Source organism: Paralichthys olivaceus, chromosome 4, assembly GCF_024713975.1.
Source record: "Paralichthys olivaceus isolate ysfri-2021 chromosome 4, ASM2471397v2, whole genome shotgun sequence".
NCBI classification, from domain to species: domain Eukaryota; kingdom Metazoa; phylum Chordata; class Actinopteri; order Pleuronectiformes; family Paralichthyidae; genus Paralichthys; species Paralichthys olivaceus.
The window spans coordinates 25517181-25532016 of NC_091096.1; the positions used below are offsets into that span (position 1 = coordinate 25517181).

Below are 14836 nucleotides of genomic sequence, written 5' to 3' on the forward strand. Positions count from 1 at the left end.
GGATGTTTGTTAATTGTGAAATTAATCAAAGTTTTAATTTGAGGAACTGTCGTGCCTCAAACTCAATGTCCCTCTTCTTCAAACTGTTGCTCACCTCCCAGACCTGAAACAAGGAATGAGGACGTGAGGAGACGATTGGACGAATTTACAGAACAAATCAAGAGTCATGTAACAATTGTTTCAAGTCAGTGTTTGCGCACGTGTCACTGTTGTCACTTCCAGCAACCAATGGCTGTGGGTTGGGTGGGACTGTGTGCTTCTCATTGGCTGGGAGACAGGGGTTCATCCTCAGGTTAGTGTGAGACCGGGGGAGAAGGTGGGTTGAGAGATGGGAGCTTGAGGTGTGAGGACAGGAGCCAGAGGGAGGAGACCGCCATGTTACTTTAGTCGGTCACGGCCTGCAGTCACCTGTGTCCACAAATACACCTGGAAGGAAGGAGAGCTGAAGCCACGTGTCGTCTTTACTATATTATCATTATTGTTGTTTTAGGAAGAAGAATGCCGTCCCTGTGATACACTGATAGATACCCTGTCCATGATGTATCCCACCCGCAGTCCCCCATGACCGTGGAAAGGGATGGACGGATGGTTTTTCATTCTTCAGAGAAGAGTTGAGATCTTACAAACCACATCCCATTTAAATACAGCCCGTTATCATTTGCAGCTGTTATGCTTGAAATATACATGATAATTGTAAAAACATGTGTTAAAATATACTTGATACTAATATATTTTGAAATATGCTTGATTGTTGAAATTTGGTACAGACGTTCACTGAAGAAGGAACTCATTGGTCAAAAGTCAAAGGTCACTGTGACTTCACAAAATATCTTTAGCTGTAACTCAAAAATTGTAAATGGTAATTGTAACACAATTCAGCACAAAGGTGCTAATATGTCCAACAGAATAAATTTTGTCATTCAAAAGGTCAAAGGTCAACTCTACCATGATATCAGTCAATCGATCAAATTATATTTGTATAGTCCATATTTACAAATCACAATTTCACAATATCATAATGTTCATATAACGCCATATCTGGCCATTGTTCAACACCATTAGTGAGGAACAGATGTGGAGATTGTGAGCATATGTTCTGTTACTTGGAAATCTCCATTAAGGGTATAAAGTTCATAACTTTATAGTCAGTCTACAGTGACAGCTGGTCGCTTCGGGTCACAATAAAATATTTTTAAAAAACAATCAATACAATTATTAAATATCGAACAGTCTATCATGGATTTGTGATGTATCAGACGTCGGACCAACAGTATAAAACCAACGCAGAAACCAGTGGCCAGACAACACTGGTGTATGGGGCCCTGCTTTACAGTGACGATGGATGGCTGACTCTGCACGGTGGCTCAAACAGGGGAGAGGTGAACCTTGAATCTTCTCCTCTCAAGCATGGGGCCACAGAGATCTGCACAAACCCAGCAGACACCATGCACCAGGCACCGGGCTCTCCAATCCCACCTGCCAGGGTGGTGCTCTAACTCCGAGCTCCCAGCCCGCACATGCTGGAGAAATATGAATACATCCTTTTGTATTGTGTGTCATTATTTGATCAAATATCTGTCTTTATAGTTTTTATGTCGAGTACAAATGTGTGAATAAACTTTACTCTGACCGCTCACTGTGGTGTTGACCACGTTATTCCACACTCACATACAAACAGGTATGTCACTCCAATGGATCCATCTGATGAAACTATTGTTGTTTTACTGCTGATGTGAAGAACATGTTGGACAATCTGCAGAAAACTGATTCGGTGCTTCAGCTCCATTGGATCCCATTCAACCTGGGCTGCAGACGTCTTCGTGTTTACGAGTTCCTCTGCTCTAACGAACTGATAAACATATTTTTCTTCTTGTTGATTAATCCATTAGCCGTGCTAATGCTAGTTTTCGGTCTCAGCGCTTTATTTGAAGCATGGCGGATAATACGGGTCGCACGTGAACGCAGCACGGATCATAACAGAAGTCACGTGACAGCTGCTCTCTGTCACATGACTTCACTGTGAGCGGATCGCTGATCCTCGTGTGTTGGACCCTCTTCACACTCAGTCCGCGGTTGGACCTGACCTCCGACATGAGTCCGACCCTGTGTCTCGTCACTGCGGCAGTGTTCGTGTTGTTCGCCGAGTCGCGGCCACACGCGGACCCGAAGGTAAGATCCTGTCCTGCTGTTTGTGTGAAAGCTCACTCCTGGTTTGACAGCACGTTCCCTGGAACTGAAATCAAAACCAGAATGTCTCCATTTAAAGTTCTGTGGTGTAAAAGTGTTTGTGAGCGTACGAAGTGAAAATGGAATGAATGACAAACGGACTCAGATGAATATGTGTTGCACATTTCGTTTCTTCTCGTAGTTAAGAAATCCTGATGGAGTCCAGACAGAGCCCCGGTTCACAGAGAAGTACTTCACTCAGACTATGGATCACTTCAACTTCAACAGCATGGGGAATGGGACGTTCAGCCAGCGTTACCTGATCACAGGTAAGAGCAGGTTCCTGTTACAAATATGACAAAGCTAAAGGGCAAACGACTCCATGTGTTGTTCCTCTCTCTCTCTCTCCTTTTAGATGAGTACTGGGAGAAGGGCAGTGGTCCTATTTTCTTCTACACAGGCAACGAGGGAGACATCTGGGAATTTGCCCTCAACTCTGGATTCGTCACAGAGTTGGCTGCTCAGCAGAGGGCACTTGTCATATTTGCCGAACACGTAAGAAAACACAGATGGTGATTGCAGGTTGTGTGGAAAAGGTGGGCGGATGGTTAAAGTTTGACTCATACTCTCCCACATCTCCAAATTCTACGAGGCTGTTTGGTTTTATATTAGCAGCCGCTTGAACAGTAGAACAAGTCGACCCGTGACAAAATGGAATCTGCTCGTGACACCAAGAGAAGGGATCATGGTGTGGCTCTGAGGGAATCTCCCTGCTGTGATTTAAAGATGAAACTGTGGCCTCAAAACGTCCTGACACACATTCAACAGTAGATTTTAATATCCACGTGCTAAAAAAACAGTCAACTGGACTTTTTGAGTTTCTTAAAGATGTTTCACCTCCCGTCCAATGTTGTGATCCTTATGTTGCTGGAGTATGTGGAGGATTTTCACCAAACACCACATCCCAGTACAGTTCAACCCTACCAACACACTGAGGCAGGAAGTGACAAAGACAAAACACCCAGAGAGAAGCAGAGCAAAGTAGCATTTCAGTTTAATGTGGCGATGAATGCACAGACCTGTACACTGAGAAAACTACACAACCACTTCATAAACACATGGCAGGAGAGCCAGCTGTGTGTGTGTGTGTGTGTGTGTGTGTGTGTGTGTGTGTGTGTGTGTGTGTGTGTGTGTGTGTGTGTGTGTGTGTGTGTGTGTGTGTGAGATATTATATCATTTAACATTCATTTTGAGAGAACTGATCACAAATTGACAGCTCTAAGTTCGTCTCTTCACACCCACCGTTAAAATGTATTTCATGTTACCACACAGGTCTCACTTCCTCTCTATATGGAAATACACACGCACCATTGCTTTTCACAAAACCAAATGTTGTTTTTAGCCAATCTGAGTTTACAGATGTGTCTATCTGTGTGTGTGTGTGTGTGTGTGTGTGTGTAACGTGTCACACAGTACAACAGTATGACCCACAATGTGTTTTTCATAGTTATTTGACCATCTTCGTCCTCCTCTGCCTCCTACAGAGGTACTATGGCAAATCCCTGCCGTTCGGCAAAGACTCTTTCAACATCCCACAGGTCGGCCTGCTGACCGTGGAGCAGGCCCTCGCCGACTACAGTGTCATGATCACTGGACTGAAGCAGCAGCTGGCGGCCACAGACTGTCCTGTCATCGTGTTTGGTGGCAGGTAGGATGCACCCAACCAACAATTTTCTTACATTGAGTGACTTGTGCAGTTTGTCCAAAAGTGTTTATCTCTTAAATAAACTCCTTAGTCCAAAGCTGGTTGTTCTTTCTGAAACATGAATTCTTAAGAGCATTAGAGCTGATGTTAGTGGGCAGTGTTCTAATGTTCCCACTAATTTGCCCTCAAGTTTTACACATGAACCAAAGTGTTGTCTCTGTGATTCACTGACTCAAACTAAATCCACTGAACCAACAGACAATGTTTGGTCATTTAGATATTTGACCTATATTGATTTTTTTTTGTTTAGTAAACCAGTTCAATCCAGTCCAACAGCCCTGCAATATGTCCTACCCCCCCTCTTTTCCACTCATCTCTCCCCTCCTTCCCTTTTTCTCTGCTCACCCCAACCAGCAGATGGCCGCCCACATTGACTCTGGTTCTAGAGGTTTCTCTCTGTTAATGAGGGAGTTTTTCCTCCACAGTCACCAAAGTGCTGCTCATTGTGAGAACTGTTGGGTTTCTCTATATTAATATGATTCTGACCTTCTATGTAAAGAGCCTTGAGATCATGTATATTATGATTTAGTGCTATACAAATAAAAAACGGAACATGTCAACAATAAAACACATAAAAGTAGCACGTACAGATAATCAAGACAGACCAGTGAACATTAAAAATAAACAGCTAACACATTTCCTCAATGAATTGTTTAGTCAATGAAATATTAAAAAACAACAATACTAAGTTCCCATCATATTGATTTTCAACAAGCAGCAAACAGCAAGTATTCACATTTGAGAAGCTGGCACGAGAGACTGTTGTCTGGCAGTTTTATTTTGACAAGGACATAAACGGTCGACTTAAACTGCAACTGTATTTTTGTTAAATCGACTAATTAATTCAGTTCTAGTTTCTCCAAAATGATCTGCATCACCTATAGACTTAACACACATCACAGAGCAACAGACACATCACAGAGCAACAGACACATCACAGAGCAACAGACACATCACAGAGCAACAGACACATCACAGAGCAACAGACCACGTGTGATCTGATTTAACAAAGTGCAGTGCTGGCTGTCAGGCAGCCTTTTCGTGCTCATGTTTTCATTCCTCCTAAGTTTCCCTTTGCTTTCACATAACTGAATTCTGTTCAGAACACTAACCCAGATGCTCCTCGGTCCGTCTTAGGCCAGACAGGACTGATTTTATCTGCTCATGTTGTGTCCTCTCTGTCTGTCTCTTGTCTTCTCTGCAGTTACGGTGGAATGCTGTCAGTTTATATGAGACTCAAGTATCCAAATGTTGTGGCTGGAGCTCTGGCTGCCAGCGCCCCCATACTGTCCACTGCCGGGCTGGGAGATTCCCGTCAGTTTTTTCGAGATGTTACAGCTGTAAGTGCATGAACGATCTTTGTGTTACCGCTCACTTGGTTCTTTAAGTAGACAAGTGCACTTAGCTTTATTAAACCTAACATAAAAAGCTTCTAGAACATCTGAATTTGGGCCAAATGTCATTTCCCAAACACTTAAGTTTATTAAATCACTGCACTACAAAAAAAATAATGCATGAATTTACACACACACATGCAACTTGTGCTTCTCTTTTAAAGGACTTTGAGAGCGTTTCCCCTGAATGCAGTGATGCTGTGAGAGGAGCTTTCCATCGGCTGAAAGAATTAGCCGAGCACCAAGGTGAATCCATGTGTTAATGCTCTGTCTGCAGAAAGGATGACCTTGCCAAAAAATGTTTGCTGTTTATGCTGCACAACACATATCTGAAATAACAAATTAAATGGCAACAAATTATAAAATAGAAGCATTTTATATATATAGGTGTACATGCTCCCTTTAAAGATCCAGTGTGTAAGATTTAGGTGAAAGGGAACTATTTAATGTAGAATAACCCTCATGATGTTTTCACTAGTTCGTTTCATCTAAATTGTATGAATTGTAGTTTTCTTTACCCCAGAAAAGGTCCTTTATATTTAAATACTTTATATTTAAATACTTTATATTTACATTGAGGGGACCCTCTCTACGGAGGCCGCCATGTTTTTTACATTAGTCCAGACTGGACAAACTAAACACCTTTTGAGTTTTTATGACAACTGAAGCTACCACAGGTTCTTTTTCATGTTTGGAAGGAGAGGGTGAGGTGAGGGGTGTTCAGCTGCAACATGCAACTTCAACACTACATATCACTAAATTCTACACACTGTGCCTTTAAATGTAAATATACACACATGCACCCTCAGTACATACAATCATAGAGTTCTTTATAATAGAGGTACAATTGCTTATACATTTTCCAGGCGACATATATTGCAAAACATTAAATTGTTTCCTTTCCTGTACAAATAGATAAAAGTGTTGGTCTTTCTAAAATGCAGATTACAGCGGCATCCAGACAAAGTTTACTCTGTGCAAACCTCCGTCATCTGCTCAGGACATCCACCAGCTGTACGGCCTGCTGAGGAACGCCTTCACAATGATGGCCATGCTGGACTATCCCTACAGCACTCACTTCATGGGCAACATGCCCGCTAACCCTGTCAAGGTAGTTTCCATTGTTTTCAAACCAAAATTCAGTCATTTCAAACGCTTTCCATCAGAAATGTATCATATTCAGTTCATCTCAAGTTTCACAATATGCAAACAAAAAAGCAACTGTTCGCAAACCACTGTGGAGCAACAGCATATTAACCACATCTGTGAGCCTCCAGTGTGGCTGCACAGCTGCAGTTCTATCTCTTACACTGTGCTTCACTGGAGGCACTAACTGAGCGTCTCAGGCTGCTGCTCTAGAGGGTCTCACCTAACTTCTCCGTGTGCATATATACAGTATGTCTTTCAAAGTTAAAGCACTCCAGCGTTTCTGTTGACTGAATCCATTCATTTGATTAAAAAAGGGTTTTATTGTGAAATATTTGCAGGACCACAAGATACATGGCTTCATACTGTAGGGACCTGGCATTTAGTTGAGTACAGATGCCTGCTTTTATTCAAGGGAAATATACAGTAGTCATAACAGAAACTTTACATAGCAGCTCCGGAGCAGATACACAGGAGATATACAGTGGACACACCGCAGACACTCTCCCTGTGTGGAAAACTCACAGGAGACGCAGCTGTCACGTGGTACACATGCGGCCCAGGAGTTAGAGGTCACCTGATACATCATCTAGATGTGTATTAGTGCATAGCAATAAGGGAAGGTGTCCCTGTAACTGCAGCACAGTGAATTTTAACAAAGAGAAATACACGGATGTTCCAAAAGAACAAATATCGAAGTAATAATTCTGCAGAGTACACAAAATAAAATAAAAAGATTTATAATAAAATAAAAAAGATATATATTGTACATCTGATTACAGACATCTGATAAAGTAGTTATTTTAAGATGAAGGAGAAAATGAGCCAAAATAAGAACTAAAGGGCAGATGTTATTTTAATGACAACAGTTCTACAGGGTACAGATAATAAAATAGAAATATAAAAAAATATATAAATATATAATTACAGGGATTTGTTAATAGGGTGTTTTTTGGTAGTTTTTCCTTGTTCCTTGTTTCCTATTTAGTTTAAAGGGCGGATATCAAATACAATTTGAATGATAGAGATCTGATATAGTTATTTTAAGATGAAGGAGAAGATGAGCCAAAATGAGAACAAATGAGCAGATGTGACAAGAGTGACATAAATCTGATAAGACACATCAGTTCTAACGTGTGTGATGGGCCTTTGATTTTCAGGTGGCTTGTGAAACCATGATGATTGGATCTGACCTACTTGTTAACCTCAGGAACACTGCAGGTAAAAGAAATGAACACTGTCTTATTTAAAGCAGCTTAGAACTCTGTGTGCATCACCCGAAGAGATCGCTCCGACACAACGATCACAATCACAAAGTGATGAATAATTGTCGGGTGGTAGGGAGCTGAAATCAAATCAGTTTGTTCCACAGGACCGTGGTTATTTCAGATTCTGGTAAATGAAGATGAGCAAGTAGAGATTTAAAGTATGACATCTGAGGGGTAGAGCAGTTCAATCCCAGTCTTCCCCATCTGCATGCCGAGGTGTCATGGGCAAGATGCTGAACCCTGAATGTATGAATGTGTGTGTGAGTGGCAGACTGTACTGTAAAGGGCTTTGAGTGGTCATCAAGACTAGAGAAGTGCTTCATTAATACAAACCATTTATCTCCAGTTGCTTATTAGATATATTTCATGTCAGGAGCCACTAGAGGGCAGTGGCCAGCTTCATATTCCATAACTTAAAACTACACTTACCAGCAAATGCTTTTATTCTTTGAGAATACAATCATTAGCAAGCTGTGCCAAGGTGGGGGTTGCTTTTATTTTGCTTTGTATCACCATCATGTCTGATTGACCTCCCTTAACCAGACACTGAATTAACCTCCATGTTGTCCTCCTGCAGGGATTGTGTATAATTCTACTGGGTTGCTGACATGTTTCGACCTGTACAATCTGTATCTGGAGTGTGCTGATCCCACTGGATGTGGACTGGGCTTCAACAGCATGGCCTGGGACTACCAGGTAACTCCACATCCCCCGACACTGCACAACATATCATATTATTACTGTAAGTGATCATTTCAGGCTGTATTCAACATTTACTGGATTTAAGTGTTAGATAGATGAGTGAAAGTATAGATTTAATACAACTTTGCATGTGCCTGATATGTACATTTATATTTTATACATGTTTAACATACAGTTAAGTATGAAACTGAAAAGGATACATATATCTCAGGGTGAGAAAGATCAAGACGACTGCCATATTTGTCAGTCAATCAAATTTTCAATCACATTTCATTTGTATAGCCCAAATTCACAAATCACCATTTGTGTAAATATGAAGTATTTAAATATAAAGAAAAAAACATTTGTACAATTTAGATGAAACACACTAGTGGCATCACTAGGTTTTATTTTGTATTCAGTTTCTGAATCTTACACACTGGACCTTTAACCCTCAACAAGAGTAAGGAAACCATTTAACATCGACACAATTACAATATTTACAACATTGATTAGTTATTAACACTGTGGAAGGGTGTCAATGTTTAAAGTCTTTATACAAAAGAAAAGGTCTGAGAGAAGATGCAGACAAAGATGGAAAGACAACAAGGTTTGAGAGATTTTGATGCAAATGTTCCCGTTGTTGTGAACGTGTCTCTTTCTGGGTTCTTTATATGTTTAAGGCAAACTCTGGAAAATGTCCGAGCCAAATTGTCTGCACGTTTCCAGAGTTCATGTCTGTATAGTTTTCCTGATCGGTTGACAAAATTAATATCTCATTCATGCACTGGGCTTCATCTTAACAATGACTAACCCTGCGTCTGTGGTGGTTGCAGGCGTGCACAGAGGTGAATCTGTGCTTTGAGAGCAACAACGTGACAGACATGTTTCCTCCCATGTCCTTCACTGAGAGAGACCGGGAGGTTTACTGCTCCAAACGCTGGGCTGTGGTTCCACGACCAGACTGGTTCAAAACCCAGTTCTGGGGCGACGGTGAGCTGAATCCTAATATCAGACACACCACAGTCGGTCCTGATTGTATCGCAGCATCTTGACGTGTGATCCAGAACGTGTGATGAAGAACTGGAGTAGTTTAATCACACTGAACAGGCAGGGTCACACTGTATCACTGTGTTCAGTATGTTTAAGTTTAGTGATATCACTAACAGTATAGAACCTGTGTGATGCGGAAGCTTTAAACCCACATTGATTCACAGAGAACTTTTCAGTGAAGCAGTCGAGAATTCCTTTGAAATGAATAACTTCACATTTATGTCAATAATGACAAACGACTAAATGTAATTTAAATAATATATTCAAAGTTTTATATATATTTTCTGACAGCTTGTCTGGAAGAGAGCGATGAAACTGGACCGTTTAACCCTTTAGAACCGTTTTGGGTCATATAGTTGTTCAATCTCTTCTTAAAGTCTTAAAGGAGCCATTCATATTCAGGTTCATATTTCTTAGTTGAATTATTCTGTGTTTCCCACCAGATGAATTCAATCTATGGCGGATAGATTCCCGAGTGACAGCTACACAGGCTAAAGAGTGATAGAAGTTCTCATGTGAGAGAAAGAACTGCATTGAAGCCACAACTGCAGCTTAAACCATGAGGTCTGTGTGGACGGGAAAAACGTTATGAACCTTAGTGAGCACACGGCAAAAAGCCCTACAGAGATAAATTAGAAATCCCTTGTGTTATTATGAGAAGTGTAAAAAAAAATGTTTGTTCAATATGCAACTGTGGCAGGACAAATATGGTGTGCAGTCACAGTTTGGATAATTAATGGGAAACACTGGTTGTTGCTTGAAAATGTTTACTAGCTCTAATGTCCAGAAAACACATCACCTCAATCTGTCCATTGTTGCAGCTCCTCTTTTCAGACTGTCTCTTTAAGGCCCCACCCTCCAGATAAAGCTCCGCCTGGCTCGCTCTTTGATTCGTCAACCGTTTCCAGCGCACATAAGAAATGTCGACCGTGTAGAAGTGCGTTATACCAATGTGATGTCATATGACGTGCACAGACGTCTAGGGAAAACTGAAAAAGCAACATCATTGTCTCCTTTTACATCTGATGAGCAGTGATTCATGTTTTTCTAGATGTTTTGACATGAGTCAACAGGAATAAAACTTGTTTCCCTATTTCTCTTTGATTCTAATGAACTTTGCTCTTATGTTCAGACCTCTCCACAGCCAGCAACATCATCTTCTCCAATGGAGATCTGGACCCATGGGCAAACGGAGGGGTAAGAGATCGAACCAAGTCAGTTGACTTCAGTGAGCTGTGAAGCCACTGTTGTCAGTCTGTTGCGCTAACCCGCTCTCTGCTGTCTAGGTGCGCAAGTCCTTGAGCTCATCGCTGATCGCTGTCAACATTCCTGAGGGAGCCCATCATCTGGACCTGAGGTACAGCCAGCTGTCGGCCCCTGGGACGCTCACTTCTGATTTAAACTCACACAGCAAAATCTAATACGACTCTATTGTTTCCTGCAGAGGATCCCACGATGCTGATCCAGCGTCAGTGATCGCTGCCAGGAAAACAGAAGCAGACATCATCGCACAGTGGGTGAAGATGGAGAGGGGAAGGTTAAATAAGTCACTTTAAAGCTCAGTCTCTCTGATATTAAAAAGTGAATGGTTGATATCATGTGTGGTAACACAAAGGATAATATCCTGTAAATAATCCAGTGCCTCTTAAATCATTTCCTGATGCAGTATTTCACACTCCTACAAAATAGAGTTGGAGTGTGTTAGTTACTGGTTTGAATAATTATTTGTGCTGAACAAAACTCATGTGTCTCTTGTAGGTGGGGGTAGATTATAGAAGTGAGTTCACTCTGGAACCGAAGCTAATGTCACTGTGTGTGTGATGAATGTGTTTGAGTGTGATGCCAGTGAACTGCGTCATCTCAGGAGCTGCTCGCTGCTGAGCTCAGTTCAAACCGTGCATGTCCATGCAGTGGAGAAATATGCACCTCACCACAACTCTACACAGGCAGCAGTGCTACAAAGCTGACGTGTTCAAACAGCCAGTTTCTATCCGACCAACAGTTCAGGACCTCAAGATATTCTATCACGGAGGGCTGAGGAAACCAGGGTCTATCCACAGCTGAGAAGCTTCAACATGGGATTTGACTGCTCAACTTTCTTTTTTGACTCCTGTAATGTATTGTCCTAGTGTTATTTCAGCTCAATGTTTACTCTTTAGTTCCGGTTGAAACACACAACAAGTCGAATCATCAGTCTGACATGAAGAAACAGAGAGGGAACCAGAAACCCCCTCCCTTACTCAGCCTTCGGTGGGACGATCCAGGGTCAAACACACTTTTACTTGTGCTCCCTCTGTAGATCAGTGCCTGAATTGCATGTGACTGGAGTGCTGGCTGTTGGGTTTAATGATTGGCAGTTTTCTGCTTCTCACCGATCACCTCATTTACGCTACCTGCTCCTCTCTCTGAGCCAGATACCCCATCATGTGATTGGATCTGGATATCTCAGTGAAATGAGAGGGAGCTGCTCTCGCTGTTTCTCTTGTTATACAATAAAAAAAGTGTGTGAGGCAGATCACCATCACTGCAGACCGGTCAATGATTAACACAAATACTGTTTCTGTTCAATAAAAGCTTTTTCATCATTTTAATTTTTTTGCACAGAATGAATGCAGGTCCAGCGTTTATTTTACACCAAGTGACATCAACAATACATTTCATAAGGTTTGAAATGGAAAGAAAACCAACCAGTAAGGCCGCCCCTCCGTCAGAACAAAGCTCTTACACGTGTTCCCCACATTTGTATGTAAGATCCCATCTCGCAGCGTCGGCAGAGGTCACGCTTCAGACAGAGGACACAGCACTCAAGTGACCGTGACCATGAGGATGTCTTGGAATAAATGGAGAATACCAATCGCTACTTTTCAAACAATGTCAATGGATAAAGTATAAAAACACACCACCTCCTCCCTCCTCAGTGAACTTGACTAGTGGCTGTAAAGTTTTGCCTTGTCCTGGGAGAGAGAAAATGGGTGTAGTCAGCATGGAGCCGCCTCAAACCTCTGCCAGCAGATATGTATTTAGTCATGTTTTGGCTATTTGGGGCAAACTAGAACCTGTCGCAAAATGAAATTAGCGTGTCTTCATCTTTCGAGCCTGCAGGGGACTGTTGTTACTGGAAATATCACCAGTCACCTGGGGCAGACAGTGGCTGTGATGAATATAATCCTGGGTTTATCAGTTTGATGCTTGACCTGCGTCCCAGGACACTTCGGGGACAGTCGTTAGGTCCACTGGCTTCTATTTTCAGTAAATCTGACATAATGTGAACATGTGGGTCTGCAACAATTTAACAATCATATCAACCTCTATAACCAGAGATTATTGTATATACATTTGACAGGTAATTACAGTGTACGTTCACACAGTGAGTAAGTATTTAGGCCTCCTTACTCCAACTTTACCAACTGTACTCAACAACTCTGGCCTCAGCGCTGTCCTGTTCTTGTACTTATATATATAAATATGTTTTGAGTGAGGTTTTAATCTTCCCACTCTGGTTAAATACACTTTAATGTGCTTTGTGTAGCGATACCACTGTAATGATCTAATAATAAGAAACTGATTGTTGGGCAAGTCTGACTGTAAACAACTGTACAGCTGTGGGTGTGTGTGGCCTGCTGTTAAAAGTCGTCAGTGGCTTTTGTCTAAAAATATTGAGTCTTCAAAACCCACACCAGTGACACTGTTATCAAAAGCACTGAAAATATCTCCTTTGTTAGTTTTTCCTGAAAGATGTGGCTTTGGAGAGAATGGCTTTTCATCGTAAGAACAAACCAAACGCCGGGGGTGATGGTATCTCCAGCAAGTCTTTGGCTCAGATTTTATGCTGAAGGATCCAGGGAGGGATCACGCAGAGCCCTTGTAAGTAGGATTTAAATTCACACTGGGAGAGATTAGCATCATGTAAACCTAATGATTGCGTTGAGGGAAAAATATCAATCTTCAATCCTACTGTAAAAATTCTCATCACCATCACACACTGTTGTAAGTCAGCTACATGTAAAAAATAGCTCGGATGAATAGAAATGCACGTTTACGGACAGCTAGCAGTTGGTCTTTTGAATGTTGTCTGAAGCAACATTAAAGGCACACGTGAGGAAAATAACAGAATGAACTAAATGAGGTTTGGTCTCAATTCAAAGTTTTTAAAAGTAACAACTACAAGCGGAGCTATGATGTTAACTAGTGGTATTTATAGGAAGGACTGCAAACTGCTCTGAAGTGGCCACTACAACAAAAACTGAACAAAACACAATCCCAGCTCACTGTATTTAGATAGCTGCAATTACAACATTAAACACACACTAGAAATCAATATATTATGCTAAATGTATATTTAAAATCTAACAGGTCAATGAGAATAATAATAAAAACCTTACAGAGGTAAATGACAAAAGAAAGAAATGGAACATTCAGCGAGAAGAGCAACTGCTCAGGACACAAAAAAACCCACAAAGAAATAAACAGAACCATAAATGCTCAGAACTCACGACTACGCTCATAAAACAAAAGCTTCACAGTTCAGAAGTAAATCTGCTGCCTGGCAACAGCTGGAATAAGTTTGTCTGCGTCCCATGTTGAGACAGATGCTGCATTCATGTCATGTGGGGAGAAAAGCTGCTACATGTTTTTTATAGGTCATGAAGAGAAATTTCGGGTGGCTGGGGGAAATCTAATCTGCTTTTGAATCATGAATACTTTGCCGTTTTTCATACATGCTGCTTCCAAATGACAAACGGATATTGTACTATCATCATATGCCCCAAACCCTACAGTAAATGTTTGTAGCTGCCAACTGCATATGACTGGTCCGTGTAATCCATTAATCAAGTAGCACTTTCCAAGCAATGTCTTCTTGACCTGAGGTTACTGAGCGGGATTTTTGTGCTGTAAAATCCCACCATATCCTGTATGACATGAAAGCAGCACGGGACACAAAACACACACTCCTTTTACACCTGGCATTGAAATGCGACCTGTATCCAGATTAAATGAAGGTATGATTTGAACCTGATTTTCAACTGGTATTAATGTGTGTCTGCAGTGTTCACACTGAAGTCTGACCGTCCTCTTGTTTGAAGAGATCCATCAACAAACAACAAAAAAGAGAAGAGGCTGTTATTGTGTTTTCTTGCTTTTGGATCCCGTCTTCACTCCGTCCACAGGTGTCTTGAGTAATGTGAGGACTGCTTCCTGTGTTCACTGGCTAATGGCTGCTAGCTGTGTAGCTGCTACTTCACTGGTTTGAAACGGTTGCATGGATTTCGTTTTTTCACCTGTAACTTTATACTTGTGTTCAATGTTCAATCACAATACGTCCTTGACCTCTGGAGTTGATTTGGACAATTTAACGATGATCA

At 41.5% G+C, this 14836-nt stretch overlaps 1 protein-coding gene across 1 annotated transcript; it reads left to right on the forward strand.

Annotated features, from left to right (window-relative positions):
• Positions 1–1986: 1986 nt before the first annotated feature.
• Positions 1987–12064, forward strand: dpp7 (dipeptidyl-peptidase 7). The gene is made up of 13 exons (XM_020102375.2): positions 1987–2169; positions 2369–2495; positions 2582–2721; positions 3711–3874; positions 5136–5271; positions 5490–5571; positions 6270–6436; positions 7632–7692; positions 8317–8435; positions 9257–9413; positions 10606–10670; positions 10760–10830; positions 10918–12064. The coding sequence occupies exons 1-13, from the start codon at positions 2092–2094 to the stop codon at positions 11027–11029; spliced, it is 1479 nt and encodes a 492-aa protein (XP_019957934.2). The 5' UTR covers positions 1987–2091; the 3' UTR covers positions 11030–12064.
• Positions 12065–14836: the final 2772 nt, after the last annotated feature.

Excerpts from the sequence above, each read along its gene's own strand:
- dpp7 (XM_020102375.2), top strand. The coding sequence starts at position 2,092 with ATGAGTCCGACCCTGTGTCTCGTCACTGCGGCAGTGTTCGTGTTGTTC. Across the intron at positions 2,170-2,368 it reads GGCCACACGCGGACCCGAAG|TTAAGAAATCCTGATGGAGT; the intron begins GTAAGATCCTGT and ends TTCTTCTCGTAG. Across the intron at positions 10,671-10,759 it reads ACCCATGGGCAAACGGAGGG|GTGCGCAAGTCCTTGAGCTC; the intron begins GTAAGAGATCGA and ends TCTGCTGTCTAG.